The sequence below is a fragment of the Schistocerca cancellata genome, chromosome 7 (genome assembly GCF_023864275.1).
Source record: "Schistocerca cancellata isolate TAMUIC-IGC-003103 chromosome 7, iqSchCanc2.1, whole genome shotgun sequence".
NCBI classification, from domain to species: Eukaryota; Metazoa; Arthropoda; class Insecta; order Orthoptera; family Acrididae; genus Schistocerca; species Schistocerca cancellata.
This window is the reverse complement of record NC_064632.1, coordinates 289,131,339-289,146,302: the sequence shown is the minus strand read 5'-3', so window position 1 is coordinate 289,146,302 and position 14,964 is coordinate 289,131,339. Positions and strand designations below refer to the sequence as shown.

The 14,964-nt window shown below is 40.5% G+C and overlaps 1 protein-coding gene across 1 annotated transcript in view; it reads right to left on the bottom strand.

Moving 5' to 3' along the window:
• Positions 1–14,964, bottom strand: part of LOC126092242 (dipeptidase 1-like) — a 704,929-nt gene that overhangs the window by 358,258 nt on the left and 331,707 nt on the right. Inside the window, exons 5-6 of the mRNA XM_049907748.1 lie at positions 8,305–8,461; positions 976–1,105 (exon numbers count right to left, since the gene is read on the bottom strand). Coding sequence (XP_049763705.1) covers positions 976–1,105; positions 8,305–8,461 — 287 coding nt within the window. The remainder of the gene's footprint in view (positions 1–975; positions 1,106–8,304; positions 8,462–14,964) is intronic.

Sequence of the window (14,964 nt, the reverse complement as noted above, 5' to 3'; positions counted from 1 at the left end):
CATGATTAGCCAACACACTGAAATTAGGATCACAACCACTCTAATTAAAAATATGGATGCCTGCTACTTAGTGAGCTGTCGAACATTGAAGCAGTAGCCAACTCACACACACGTGACACTTCTTGACGTGCCACGCTTGTAAATATCTTGCCATGAGGACACGGCACAGCTACGTTTTTAATACTCTACTCTGTTTTTACGGTGACACAATTACAAAGTTGTGGTTTATCGCACATTATGGTTTCATGAACTGTACCCTGAGGTTATGATGTTGGCAGCTTATTCCCGTTGAAATTAGTAATACGTACCCGAGGTCAAGACATTACAAACTTCATATCAGAAGCTTTCATTACATTAAATAGAAAACTCGTACAGTGACAACCACATCCTGTGACGACAGCGTAGTTCGCAGCCCAGGGTCGCCATATCCACCGTCGCCAACACCCATCTTGGCAACTCTAAGGTAGGAGCGGAAGAACGGAGGGGTAAGGACCAATGTATACACGACGACGATCTGAGGAGAGAAGCAGTCGTAAGAAACCACCTGAAGACAATAACAAATCTGTTTGCCGAAATATTGTGGAGAACTTAGGAGGTGAGCAGAGCGGACACTCGAGAATTCCATAAATTTTTCATCTGTATTTGTAAGCCCCTTTTGTAATTATTTACCTCCAGATGTAGACCTTTTTCATGAAACACCAACATATTCAAATGTTTCACTGGAGTGTTGTGTTGCTCGTAGGCCCCTAGCACGGAAATTATGAGATTCTTTAGTTCATAATTTTTTTCCTAGAGCATACATCTAAAAAAATGGACCAGAATGGAGCACCAGAGAAATTAGCGCATACGTATTTTCTGTTGCTATGGCGTTCATCTTTTCACTGCAGCTGTGGCGGGTTTGATAAATGTCTCCCGCTAGATCCAGCTTCGCACCGCAACATTTATTTCGGTACATGCAAGCGGGCCGCGACTCACCTGCGGCCGTGGTGACGAACTGGAGGTCAGCGTAGCTGTCGACCAGCCGGCGGATGACGCTGATCTGCTCCAGCGTCAGCTGCACCGCGTCCTTGTACTGCGACTCGCACGGCACGTACGCTGCCCAGAACTGCGGAAACAGGCGCAAGGGTTCTCGGGTAATGCAGCGGTTAGTCGTCTCTCGTGGAGTCGTAATGGCAGCATAGCTCTAAAGATTCGAAACACTGATTAGTCATGAAAACAGGATATCTCAAATCCTTTTTTATACGTATAACTTCATCGAATTAGGACCTTCAAACATTCTCTTATATCGGACCATGGTTGCACTCACAGATATTTCGCATCAGTGTTTAATTAAATAATAATAATAACCACAAAAACCAGCAATTTTAAAACAGACGCTGACCAAGACTAAATCAAAGTTAGTTTCAGTGTTGAAACTGCACACCCCTTCAAGATCAATGTCGGGGAAAGAGAAGCCGAAGAACTCTCTTCGTTAATATTCAAGTGCGTGCTTCAAAAAGTGATTAATGACAAAAATCTATCCTTCATATGAATCACCAACTCAGGCAGAGTAAAGTTAAAGATTCCTTGCCTCGGTTTGGCAGATGTTCTGGTAATCTTGTGACATTACAGAAAGCAAGAAATAAACTGAACTCTTAAAAGAAATTGTAGAAAAAGTTGAGTAGCAGATTTCATTCGAAGATACTAAATATACTTGCAATAATCAAGCACCAAAATGTATAACTATAACGCACGTCAAAATCAGATGACTTTAATAATTTAAATACATAACTGAAACCATTCATGGAAATGGAACTAAACGAAAGTTAATGAAGATAGTGATGAAAAGCAGAAAAAAATTGTCTCTTCATACGAATGCATCTCCAAACACATCAGACTCAACTACAGCCATTCTGTCACTAAATACGGCTGGCTCTGTGTTTCACGAAAATTATTTATGAACTGGAGAGAAGGTACGGAAAACACTGGAAAGTGAAATGAAAAGCTACAAGAAAAATCTTTCCACCAAAATGATCCATCGACGAATTCAGGAAAAGAAGTAACTTACAAATCAAACAGTTCACCAACATTCATAGTGTCCTTAGACAACTAAGACTAGAGTTGTGCGGTTAGGTCAAAAGAATGAAACAACATAGAATTACAAGACAGTAATATTTTAATAAACCTGGATTAAAGCAAAACATTTATATAAAAAATAAACAGCACATCACATAAAAAGGTACCCAAAGGTAGAAATGGTTGAGCTAACATTCAACAATAGAAATCTGACCAGAGGGTAGCAGCCGCAAAAGATCAGGGAGCTGTGTGTGAGACGACATTGCGAAATCACAAAAGAAAAGGTCAAATGACAGCAGTAGTACTTGGTAGAAAGGACACGTTAAAACCAGTTTGCATACATGTGCAGCCATTTTGGAAAATTGAACTGACAGGGAATTAATAACACAAGTAACACTAGTACTGTTAAAAGTACAACAGAAATCGACGTATACTGCCTCAACTAGGGTCTTTCAGGAATGAGAAACATCTGTTAGGAAAACAGGGTACTAGGTTATGATGGCGTAAGATGCTTTCGCAAATCGCAAAGAAGGACAGAAAATATTGTTGTGAGTAGACGTAGCAGGGTCAGTCAAATTAAGAACGAACACCAGCCACAACAGGGCCAAGGGATGGTTTCATTCAAAAGTAAACTTCACATGCGTTAAGTCATTTCTGGTCACCGAAAACGAAATATCATACAGTGAAGGATCTGGGCTGTGTGAAGAATGTTGCAATGTTTCCCAACCAAAACAATGAAGCATAACCTTCGTTCGATTGGCAGTATGGGGGAATGCGTTATCGTGCAACAGTATGAATCCATCCGACAGCATTCCTTCGAGTTCTGACTAGATGATGCGTCGCAAAGTGTCTTCATAGCGCTGCACATTGTGTTACCACGCCCGAGGAAATCGACGAGCAGGGTGCCCCCCTGCAGTCGAACAGAAAAGTCATCATGACCTTACCGTACTTTGGGTGAACAGCTTCAGATTTCTTTGGCGGGTGACGGGGGTGTTCCCATTGTTGGATCTGCCGTTCGCCCTCGCGCTGTGGATTGGTGTCGTACAGGATCATTCTGCTGCACGATAGCGCCCGCCCCAGCACTGTCAATCGGACAAGACCCATGCTTCAACTATTTGGTTGGGAAACTCTCTAAGATCGTCCGTACAACTCGGATACTTCACCATGTGATTTTCTCATTTTTGGCGACCTGAAGGAAGCTGTGTGTGGACGTCTGTTTCAATTGGACGAGGAAATGCAAGGGTAGGTGCGGTTGTGAATCCATCAGCGGCTGACCGCGTTCCACGAAACTGGATATCGCCGTCTCGTCTTCCAGTGGGATAAATGTCTTAAGGCTTGTGTGATTACTTTTGCGAAGAACCATTCAATGGAACCATTGTGGTGGATGTTTTCATTTGACTCCCCTTCATAAGGGGTGAACATTACTAAAGCCGAAAAACTGCAGGGACAAAATGTCCTGACTGTAAATGAAGGAAAAAAGTTCGTATAACATGTGTCCAGAAATGCTACACTTCGTGTACGTATGGATTGCACGTAGGGATCTAGTCGGCCGATTCCCTGTATCTTCACTGAGATATAATTAAAGGCTCTCCCTCTCAGCTCTTAGAGGACCCCATTTTTCAATGCCTGAAATTAATACTGCTTTATTAACTATCGCAGCAGCACAATTTTATGTGTCAGTTTATGTTGAATTATGGTAGTCAAAATGTTAATTTTTGGTAATTTCCAAGATAATTTGCAAGCGATATACATCGAAAGCGCGACTGCCAAAGCGCCAGATTTCGACTTTGTTTGCAACGTTGGCACACACAGTCTACGTCAAACAGTCGCGCTCTGAGCGCTGGCACTCAACATGGCGGTGACTATTCAGACACAAAAAGGCATATGTAAAAAAGTAACATCCCTCTCCTTTTGATGTTAACATCTAAAAATTAAATCTCAGTGCAATGCAATAGCGGTATAGATGATTCGCTGCAGCAGAGTCGTAATCGCCGAAGATGGGAAATGAATACTGACCTGACTTATTGAAGTTCAGGAGGAACTGATTACTAGTATATTCGCAAGCGTAACACGTACCTACTGAATAGTGTTGTTTTGCCTCAACGGTAATTCGTTTCAGTAGTTTCTTTGCGGATTTCAGTCACACTTCGATACAATATAAACTCGGCAGTTTTTTACTACCGTGGAGATATTTCTTTTTGCTGCTACAATTTACCTGCTTCTGCACTCCATATACTCTATAGGAAATCGTTTCGCAATGTTTTTATACATGCTAGACACAAGGGCGAATTAAAGGTGGAGGTGGTGGGGGAGGGGGGCGTCGGAGGGGGCGACGCTAAATTAAAATCAAACGGTAATTTTTGTAGTCTGAGCCATAGTTAATCACACGAATTTAGTGTTGGTCTGTTGATTTGATCTTTAATTCAGTTTTCCTCAAGCCATCTTAATTAGTGTGCCCGAGAAAATGTACTACCTGTAGCAGTGACTTGTGCTCCTCCTCCTGTTCGAATTGTGGGCACCAAATGTTAGTAGGGCTTTCCGATCAGCCACAGCAGCATGCTTTACAGTTATAATTTTCAAAATATAAGTATATATTTATTTATGAACTAAACTGGCAAGAATATAACTGTCAACAGCTTAAGAACTACAATTTTAGAATTATATTATAATAATTACAATTTATTTGCTTTTAATTTGCTTATCAACTCCGTGTTAACAAAAGGCTTATGAGCTTGTTGCTGTGTGTTAACAATTATTTAAAAGGAATTACTCAAAAGAAAGTTGTGAATGCTACACATTTCAAGAAATTTAAACCTTTTTTGTCTAAAATAAAATACATTGGCAACTTTTAAATATTTTTAAGTATCAAAACAGCTTAAAACCATAGTTTTTGAAGATTTTTTCCCCCGAAGTTTCAAGTAGAGGAGCCCTGAGTCATCTTTCTCCTCTGGGCAGCCGCCCCCACCCACAAGCTTCATTAAGCCGTCCCCGGGGTAGCCACTTGGCAGCTATGCAGTGGCGGTTACAAAAAAATTGCGAGTGCAATGTTATTTGTGATAACTGTGGTTCGTGAGGCGTGTTATGTGACTGTGACTAGGTTAGGTTAGTGTTGTTTAACGCCCCGTCGACAACGAGCTCATTAGAGACGGCGCGCAAGCTCGGGTTAGGGAAGGATGGGGAAGGATATCGCCCGTGCCCTTTCAAAGGAACCATCCCGGCATTTGCCTGAAACGATTTAGGGAAATCATGGAAAACCTAAATCAGGATGGCTGGAGACGGGATTGAACCGTCGTCCTCCGGAATGCGAGTCCAGTGTGCTAACCACTGCGCCACCTCGCTCGGTGACTGTGACTAACGATAGTGTTTCTGTATGCTGTGAAAGCTCGGTCGTAGAAGAAGATGAATCGCACATTATAACTCGCAGGTACAGGAAAGGGCGACGTTCGAAAAACTAAATTGAACAGAAATGTGTGTTTGGAGTACTGAAAGGGAGTCTCGTGTGTGCTTCATAGTTAAATTGTATTCGATGGATAAACGGACTTTCAGTTTCCCTTATAAAGCAGCTGTTCGTGTTAGGAACTTAATAATTACCGACCGCTGGAAGTCTTTCAACAGCTTGAAGAAAGAATTATTAGACCACGAATTTGCCAACGTTTCAGCGAAGAATCCGTCGGCTTATACCCAGAATACTGAGGACTTGTGGAAATCTCTGAAATCCACTACTAAAAGAGAAGGCCGATCATGTACCTGTACGACCAAAATCTGCAGTTCCTTGGACAAAAGCTTCCTTGTGAGACTATCCCAATTTTCCTGAGAGATAGAGCTAGATTGTATCCTCGCTACGGCAGTAAAGGACTGTTCCCGGCTGCATACGCAACACACAGAATTGTTCAGGGTGAATATCTGGATGACGAGTTAGCTAGGCGTAGCGCCTTACGTCGTGCGTGTTGAGATTTCCACAGCGGTGAACAGGTGTGCCGTTTGAGTCACGTGCAGGATAGGTGGCGGCTGATGCCCGACTGTATGTAGTTTCTGTGCAATCTGGTAGACGTCACTAGCTGACGGACACAGTTAGAGCTACAACCACAACAGTCATTTTTATTCGCCGTTCTATTTGTTTAACTTTCTAATTCTTTGGTAATTGCCATTACAATTGTGCTTAGTTATGAGAGTGAATGAAGGTGTGAAATGTTTTACGTTAAGTTTTTATAGTATACACTGAAGCATCTGGTCTCGTGACAAATGTTCGAGGACATGCGTGTTAGTCATTCGTTCAGAGGAATTGTTATAAATTATTTGATCAGTTTGTGATAGTGGGGAAATGATATCATGACTTCCATAAAGTAGTTTTGTCAAGGAGTTAATTTTATATTTGTGGATTTTTCGAAATTTATTCATGTAAATTTACTCTTCTGATTTAGTGACACATTTTGATTGATTCTTTATATAAGCGCGGGACTGAGCGGGTTTGATGCTGCTTTCCGAATGGCTGTAATATTTCTCTGCCAGTCATAAACTAGCAGATTCACGCGTAGTTTGGGAACTAGAGACTATTTTGTGCAGTGAGGTGAGCACAGTCAGGGCTTGGATCTCATAATGGTCATATCTATTGATAGGTACTCCGATGAAAATTATTAACATTGCGATATTTCGATACTGAAATGTTTGAAAAGTGTCCTAAAGTGCGTAAGAGTGTTCGATTTAATGAACACTGTGAGAATCATAACCTCTGGGGTATTTTAAATAACTAAATTCCGAACGGCGTGTTGCTTACTCGCGATGTGAACATTTTGCTACGTGACTCTGATTATTGCAACATCTGAGCGAGCAATTCTAAAAGAAACCAACTGTTTGTAATCTTTCTATAATGGGCAACTAATAATTACCGCAAGATGGCTACTGTTACGAGTGATATGTGCGTGTGGACTTTTCAGACTTTGTACAGCTTAGAGTAAGGCTTGGTAGTAATGGGTGTATGCAAGCTCACCGTAACATAAATACTTTGATGTATGATTTTTTTTTTTTTTTTTTTTGCTATAGCTTTACCGGCAGAGAACTGCAATTCAGTTAAGGAGACGTGAGTGTGAGGAGAGATTCACCACACGGTGAGTGATACAACAGCACCGCATCGCGCCGCCGCAAAAACTAAGTTAAATCAAATTTAATTTCATCTTTGGGAGACGCTGATCTTTTGCCATTGTTGCCAACGCTGCGAACAAAATTGATAATTTGCACCGTGACAACCACGCACTAGATGTATATCGATTGATAGTGATCTTGGGGCTAGTGCAAATTTTTTAAAATGGATTTTAATTTAGGTGTTTTGAGTGTACATAACATCTCTGTTACATATACATTTGACATACCCACCGAACACGTCATAAAGACGTGGCAGAGTAAAGTGGTGCACCACTATATGTTTAATAATAAAGTTGTAAATACATTCCTGTTTGTAGGTGACCACATAATCTTAGTGGACTCAGAAGATAAATAACAGAGAGCAGTTTGGTCGTTGAATAAGATAGCAAAGAGAATACAATATTAGAATACTTAAAGTGAAGCTAAGATAATGGCATTCCGTTTTAAGAAGCATTTAGCAGCAAAATTAATAACTGATGATACACAGCTAGGACAAATAAATAGTTTTAAATGCCTGGGCTGTGAAGTCTCTTACATTACGCACAGTGATGAAGAACAGCAACTGCGAAAATTCCAACAGCTGGTGGGTACTAGAAATCGCACTCTCTACAAACAGTTAGAAAAGAGCCCGTACTAAAATTTTATAATATGATGGCAGTACCATTTCTAATGTATTGGTGAGACACTTGGACTTTAACAGCCAATCAGCGGAGGAGGACCGAGACAGCACAGATGAGACTCCTAAGACCTCTGGGTGGTTAGAAATTCATGGATCGAATAACAAATAGTGAAACATGGAATGAACTGAGTGTCAAAAGTGTACTTAAGAAAATAGAGCCGTACAGAAGAAATGGCATGAACACATTCAAAGGATGTCAGAAGAACGAATATCTAAATTAAAATACAAATATACAGCTCAAGGGATAATCGAATGATGAGTGTCCTAAGAAGAGACTGAAAGATCAGTTGCGTTCTACTTGAAATGGGAACGGATAAGGATGACTAAACCTAATCTAGATATGTAGAGGATGGTGAGACACTGCATTGTCCTGCCCTGCCATGTGGTTCACACGCGTAGTGGGTAAGTTAGCAGTACTTGGGAATACTGACCTGGGCTCCGACGAGGCCCTTGCGCAGGCGCGGCAGGTCGGTGTGGGACCAGGCAGAGCTGGACCAGGGCGCCACCTGCCGCAGGTCGGCCGACAGGTTGAAGCGCGACAGCCGGTTGTGCAGGAAGCTCCGCAGGTTCCACGCCAGGTCGTTGTGCCTGCACACCCAGCCAACACAGCCTGCTACATCCACCATGCATTTCCACTCCGATTCCTTTTTAGAGGAATGACAGTAAAGTAACGAGCATGAAGCAGAGAATTCGTGTACTTATAACACAAAAGAAGTCCTTAAACAGTTGAACTGGACGTAACTGCTGTATCGAAGCAACAACATAATAACATGAGACTTAGGGGTGCGCTGATGACAGAAGGCATGGGTCACATTTCAGTGGTGTCGGTGGAGTCTATCAGCAGGACGGGTTTCACTAGACATGGCCTGCACCTCAACAGGTGTGGGAAGGGGAGGTTGGCAAAGCTTATTGGTGACAGCATATGTGGGGGTGATGGGATCACTCATGGGAAAATTCCTGTAGTAGTGGGTGTTAGAGCTGTACCGTTTTTAGATTGAAGTCAGCTGATAGCTATTCCTGCTTATGGGAAGTCTCTCTAACAAAGGATCCACTTTCGACAAAGTTTAGGTATCCGAGTAATGAGGGAATTAGTATATTTCATCAAAATATACAAGGTATCAGAGATAAAGTTGGTGAACTGCTTATAGATATTGACTCTGAAATTATTGGTATATCTGAACACTCCTTAAATAAGCAGATAACTCAGAGGCTTCCTTTACCAGGATACAGGTTGGCTGGCAGCTTTTCTAGGAGCTCTTTGCGGTGTGGGGGAATAGCCATGTATGTGAAAAACAGCATCCCATTTGAGTCAGTTGATGTTTCAAAGTACTGCACTGAAAAGGTATTTGAATGTTGTGCAGGTGTGGTTAAATTTAGTGGAGTTAAACTTCTAACTGTTGTTATTTATAGATCCCCAGACTCCGATTTCACAACATTTTTGCTAAAGCTAGAGGAGGTTCTTGGTTCACTTTATAGGAAATACAAAAAGTTAGTTATATGTCGTGACTTCAATATTAATTGTATAAGTGATTGCGCAAGGAAAAGGATGCTGGTGGACCTTCTTAATTCATATAATCTTATCCAAACACTATTCTTTCCAACGAGAGTGCAAGGGAACAGTAGAACAACCATAGACAACATTTTTGTTCATTCCTCATTACTAGAAGGGCATTCTGTTAGCAAAATGGTGAATGGCCTTTCAGATCATGATGCACAAATTTTAACTCTAAAAGATTTTTGTGCTGCAACACATGCTAAATATAGTTATCAACTTTTTAGGAAAGCTGATCCAGTTGCTGTAGAGACCTTTGTAAACCTTATCAAGGAACACGAGTGGCAAGATGTTTATAGTGCTGATACAGTAGACGATAAACATAATGCTTTCCTCAAGACTTTTTTCGTGGTCTTTGAAAGTTGCTTTCCGTTAGAACGTTCAAAACAGGGTACTAGCACAAACAGGCAGCCTGGGTGGCTGACTAGAGGGATAAGAATATTTTGTAGACAAAGTGACAATTATATCAAAACGTTAGAAACAGTCAAAATCTAAATGCCGCAGCCCATTACAAACAGTTTTGTAAGGTGCTTAAAATGTTATTAAGAAGGCAAAAAGTATGTGGTATGCAGATAGAATAGCTAAGTCTCAGGATAAAATTAAAGCCATATGATCAGTCGTAAAGGAATTGGCTGGTCTGCAGAGACAGATCGAGGATATAGAACCAGTGCGTAGTGGGAATGTCCGTGTTACTGATAAGTCGCATAAATGTACAGTGTTTAATAATCACTTTCTAAATATAGCAGGTGAACTAAACAGAAACCTAGTCCCAACAGGGAATCATATAGCGCTCTTAGAAAAAGTGTTCCGAGACTGTTACCTGAAATGCTCCTCCATGATACTGACAAGAGGGAGATTGAGTTAATAATTAAATCACTAAAGACCAAGAACTCTCATGGATATGACGGGGTATCTAGCTGAATACTGAAGGAATGTTCTATGTATGTAAGCCCAGTACTTAGCCATATCTGTAACTTTTCCTTTAAGAGTGGTCGGTTTCCTGACCGATTAAAGTACTCGGTAGTGAAGCCACTTTATAAAAAGGGAGACAGGGACAATGTTGACAATTTTAGAGCTATTTCCATGCCATCGGTGTTTGCTAAAGTTATCGAGAAGGTTGTATATACAAGGTTACTGGAACATTTAAATTCACATAATTTGCTGTAAAATGTAGAGTTTGGTTTTAGAAATGGTTTAACAACTGAAAATGCTATATTCTCTTTTCTCTGTGAGGTTTTGGACGGATTAAATAAAAGGTTGCGAACGCTAGGTGTTTTCTTTGATTTAACTAAGGCTTTTGACTGTTGACCACAAAATATTACTGCAGAAGTTGGACCATTATGGAGTAAGGGGAGTAGCTTACAATTGATTCGCCTCTTACTTTAAGAACAGAAAGCAGAAGGTAATTCTCCGCAATATTGAGAGTGGTAGTGATGTTCAGTCCCAATGGGGCACTGTTAAGTGGGGCGTTCCCCAAGGGTCGGTGCTGAGGCCATTGTTGTTTCTTATTAATATAAATGATATGCCTTCTAGTGTTACAGGTGATTCAAAAATATTATTGTTTGCTGATGACACCATCTTGGTAGTGAAGGATATTGTGTGTAATATTGAAACATTATCAAATAATGTAGTTCATGAAAAAAGTTCGTGGCTTGTGGAAAATAATTTGATGCTAAATCACAGTAAGAGTCAGTTTTTACAGTTTCTAACTCACAATTCAACAATAACCGATATTTTGATCAGACAGAATGGACATATAAGCGAGACGGAATAGTTCAAGTTCCTAGGCGTTCGGATAGATAGTAAGCTGTTGTGGAAAGGCCACGTTCAGGACTTTGTTCAGAAACTAAATGCTGCTATATTTACCATTAGAACAGTATCTGAAATAATTAACACTTCAACACGGAAAGTAGTCTACTTCGCATATTTTCATACGCTTATGTCGTATGGTATTATTTTTTGGGGTAATTTTTCTGATTCGAAAATGGTATTTTTGGCTCAAAAACGGGCTGTTCGAGCTATATGTGGTGTAAGTTCGAGAACTTCTTGTCGACCCCTATTCAATAGTCTGGGAATTCTGAAATTGCAGTCACAGTATATATTTTCTTTTATGTCGTTTGTTGTCAGCAATATTAGCTTATTCCCAAGAGTTAATACTAGGCAGAAATCAAATCTGCATGTGGAATGCACTTCCATAACTCTTGTGCAGAAAGGAGTGCAGTATTCTGCTGCATCCATTTTCAATAAGCTACCACAAGAACTCAAAAATCTTAGCATTAGCCCAAACACTTTTAAGGCTAAACTGAAGAGTTTCCTCATGGCTCACTCCTTCTATTCTGTCGAGGAGCTCCTGGAAGAGCTGAAAAATTAAGCAAATACCAGTGTTACATTGTTGATTTTCTTTATTTAAACTTACGACTTGTCGCCTGAATATGTTTCTTATATTTCATTTTATCTGTTTTTAGTATCGTGTTATAATTTCACGTATTGACTCGTTCCATGACCATGGAGACTTCTCCTTAGTTTGGTCCCATGGAACAATAAATAAATAAATATAACGTTCCAATCGTCACGGGGTACAGTGGTTCAACTCGCTTCAAAACGTGGACGGGATAGAAAAGGAAAAAAAGTGCTCGTTCCTGTTTCAGTATCACAAAATCTTGTGTAGATTGCACTGGTGCTTACTTGCGCAGTGCTGCTGTTCCATTCCAATCTCAAAACTATGTGATACGTGCCGTGACAGTCCTTGGTTAACAAATGGTTCAAATGGCTCTGAGCACTATGGGACTTAACATCTGTGGTCATCAGTCCCCTAGAGCTTAGAACTACTTAAACCTAACTAACCTAACGACATCACACACATCCATGCCCGAGGCAGGATTCGAACCTGCGACCGTAGCGGTCATGCGGTTCCAGACTGAAGCGCCTAGAACCGCACGGCCACACCGGCCGGCCCTCGGTTAACAGTAAATGGGACAATGATGTATTTTTCAGATATTGTTTGTCTGGCCAATTTAATACATGGCTAGTCGTCAGGTAAAGTAACATGGGTACCACACCAGAACGTATACTTACTACATTTGTAACCCGTTTAATGACGTACATCAACTTAGATCATATACCACACCAGAACGTATACTTACTACATTTGTAACCCGTTTAATGACGTACATCAACTTAGATCATATTTCTACCGTGCGGCAGAGCCACACAGTGAAAATGTGTCCCTCATTATTGCAATTATCTCACAAACTATGAGCTGCACATAAAATGTCATTAGATAATTTTGTAAAATTCTTAGGAGCTATTCTGAATTCTGATCGTATTTTTTCCGCAAACTGGCGAAAACAAAATTTACAACATTAAAATTGTCCATAGTAATTTGCTTTTGCTGTTGCAGAACTATTCAAATATTGCACAGATAACTCTAGATCTATCTATCAAGAATTCTGAGAAAAATGTATATCTCCCGGAAGTCGACTGCCAGGTTCACCGGGCTCACAATATTCTGCAGTAATACCCGAAGCCGACATCAGTAAACATAATTTTGATGGACAAATTTGCCATATCGAAGATGCTCTGTAGCCTACTGGTCGGCTGTCTGAAGATGCGGAGGAAACTCGGAATAAGAGTATCTGGCGTGAATGAGAAAATTTTACACGCAAATATTCCCGTGAGAAAACTATGGTTTGCTTCTGGCATCTTCGTATCTATTTATCTTAAGACTCCAGAAAATGACAGTTGAAGAAGATAAACATATGCCACCTGAGGTAAAAGATCGTCTTTTCGAATCTCCTAGTGGGAAACCGGACAGCGTTCCTTCTGTGAGCAATAACGACAAAAGCAACAAATGTGACCATGAAATCGATTTAAAAACGCAAAAAATCGAATCAAACATTTTAACAGGGTAATTTTGACTTCTAAGTCGTTATCAGCGACCTCGCAAAACTTTCTACCCGACGTTTTACTGTAATCCGCTGAATATATAATTTTTGATTCCCCAGATTGGATCTGCCATTTGTAGTTGTGTTTTCAGACATCTGATTCCTAATCAGCGATCCAAATAAAGTAAAAAGAACACAGATTTTTGGCATTTTTTATCTATTTTTCTATTATGTCCTGGTTTCGAGACGATACGGCTCATTGTGCGTGATATTACACGAGTCCGACGTCGTCAGAACTTCGACTTGTCGGAAGGATAAAGGAGTAGGAAGCCGTTATATTGTAGAGTGGCAAGTTATCAATATTTTACTGGAAACATCGCTTCTGCCAGGGTCAGCTGAGAGACAACGCCTAGTACTGCATTTAATTTTGTACTAAGTATAGTGTGGGAAGAGCGGGAAGAATACGGCCAACTTCTTTGACCATCCCCCCCCCCCCCCCACACACACACACTTTTGAGCTAGTGTTGTGTTCCGTCTCTCGTGACCTCATATCCAAAGGCACACAAAATCCTAATCTTCATTCCTTCCTCTCCTGTGCCTTTATTACTATTATCCAAATGTATGTTTCTATACAGCAGGGGATAATTGTATGTGACACAACGAGAAGAAACTTTCAGAATACCACATAGGAGATGTTGCTAAATTTATAACATGTAATTACAGGTCCAAAGTTTCTTTATAGAAGTCAATGCTGGACACTAACGGAACAAGACAGTTAGAGAGCGGAAAGAGCAGAAACTAGACTTCTTAGAAATGTGGCAGGGTCATCTTATTAGACAGTACGATAAAGCAGGACATTAGAAGGGAAATGAAGACATTTAGCGTTAACGACGAATGAAAAAAAAATATTGTTAGCCAACAACATGTACCGCATAATCTGTTAGGAACTGTATTTTTACTTCCATTTTGCCTGTTATATATTTATCAAGTAATAGTTCTAACAACACACATTTCTTGCAAAACATTTCAATTTTAGGGAATCATTCTGGTCTGAATAATTCTAAGTTGTTACAGTCATTACTTCAGAATGACGCAGTAGTCAAAGGCATGTCCGTAATTATTTAAGTTTAATAACATGCTTGGCTTCCTGAAATACTACCGGACTGACGACACAAATGAACAGAAACTTCTGGGAAAAATGTATGGAACATGTGGCAAAAAGAGTCCTGGCTAAAATTCCAACATTCTTACTAAACTACAAGCAGAAACACGGAAGAAGAAACGCTGGACGATCGAAAAAAGCATGGCTGGACAAAGATATTGCAGGATGGAAGAAAGCAGACGGGTTTAATCAATGATGATGACGATCACGATGATGACTAGCTTGTACTTGTTGGAGAGGAGGCTGATAGGTCTATGGTTTATTATATTGTTCTCCACTCGTTCTTCTGAAGGACTGTCTTTCTCGCAGACATTCTGTAGACAATTTAGCAAGTTTCTTTACTATTCTTTCAGCTTCAGTTGTTTCTATTGGAAAGCCGTCACACGTCGAATATGTCTCTATACAACTCATTGGCGGATTACTGTTTTCGATTTGCGAGCTACAGTGATGCTGGAGATGGAAGTAACGACCTCTTGGAAATGAGACTACGACG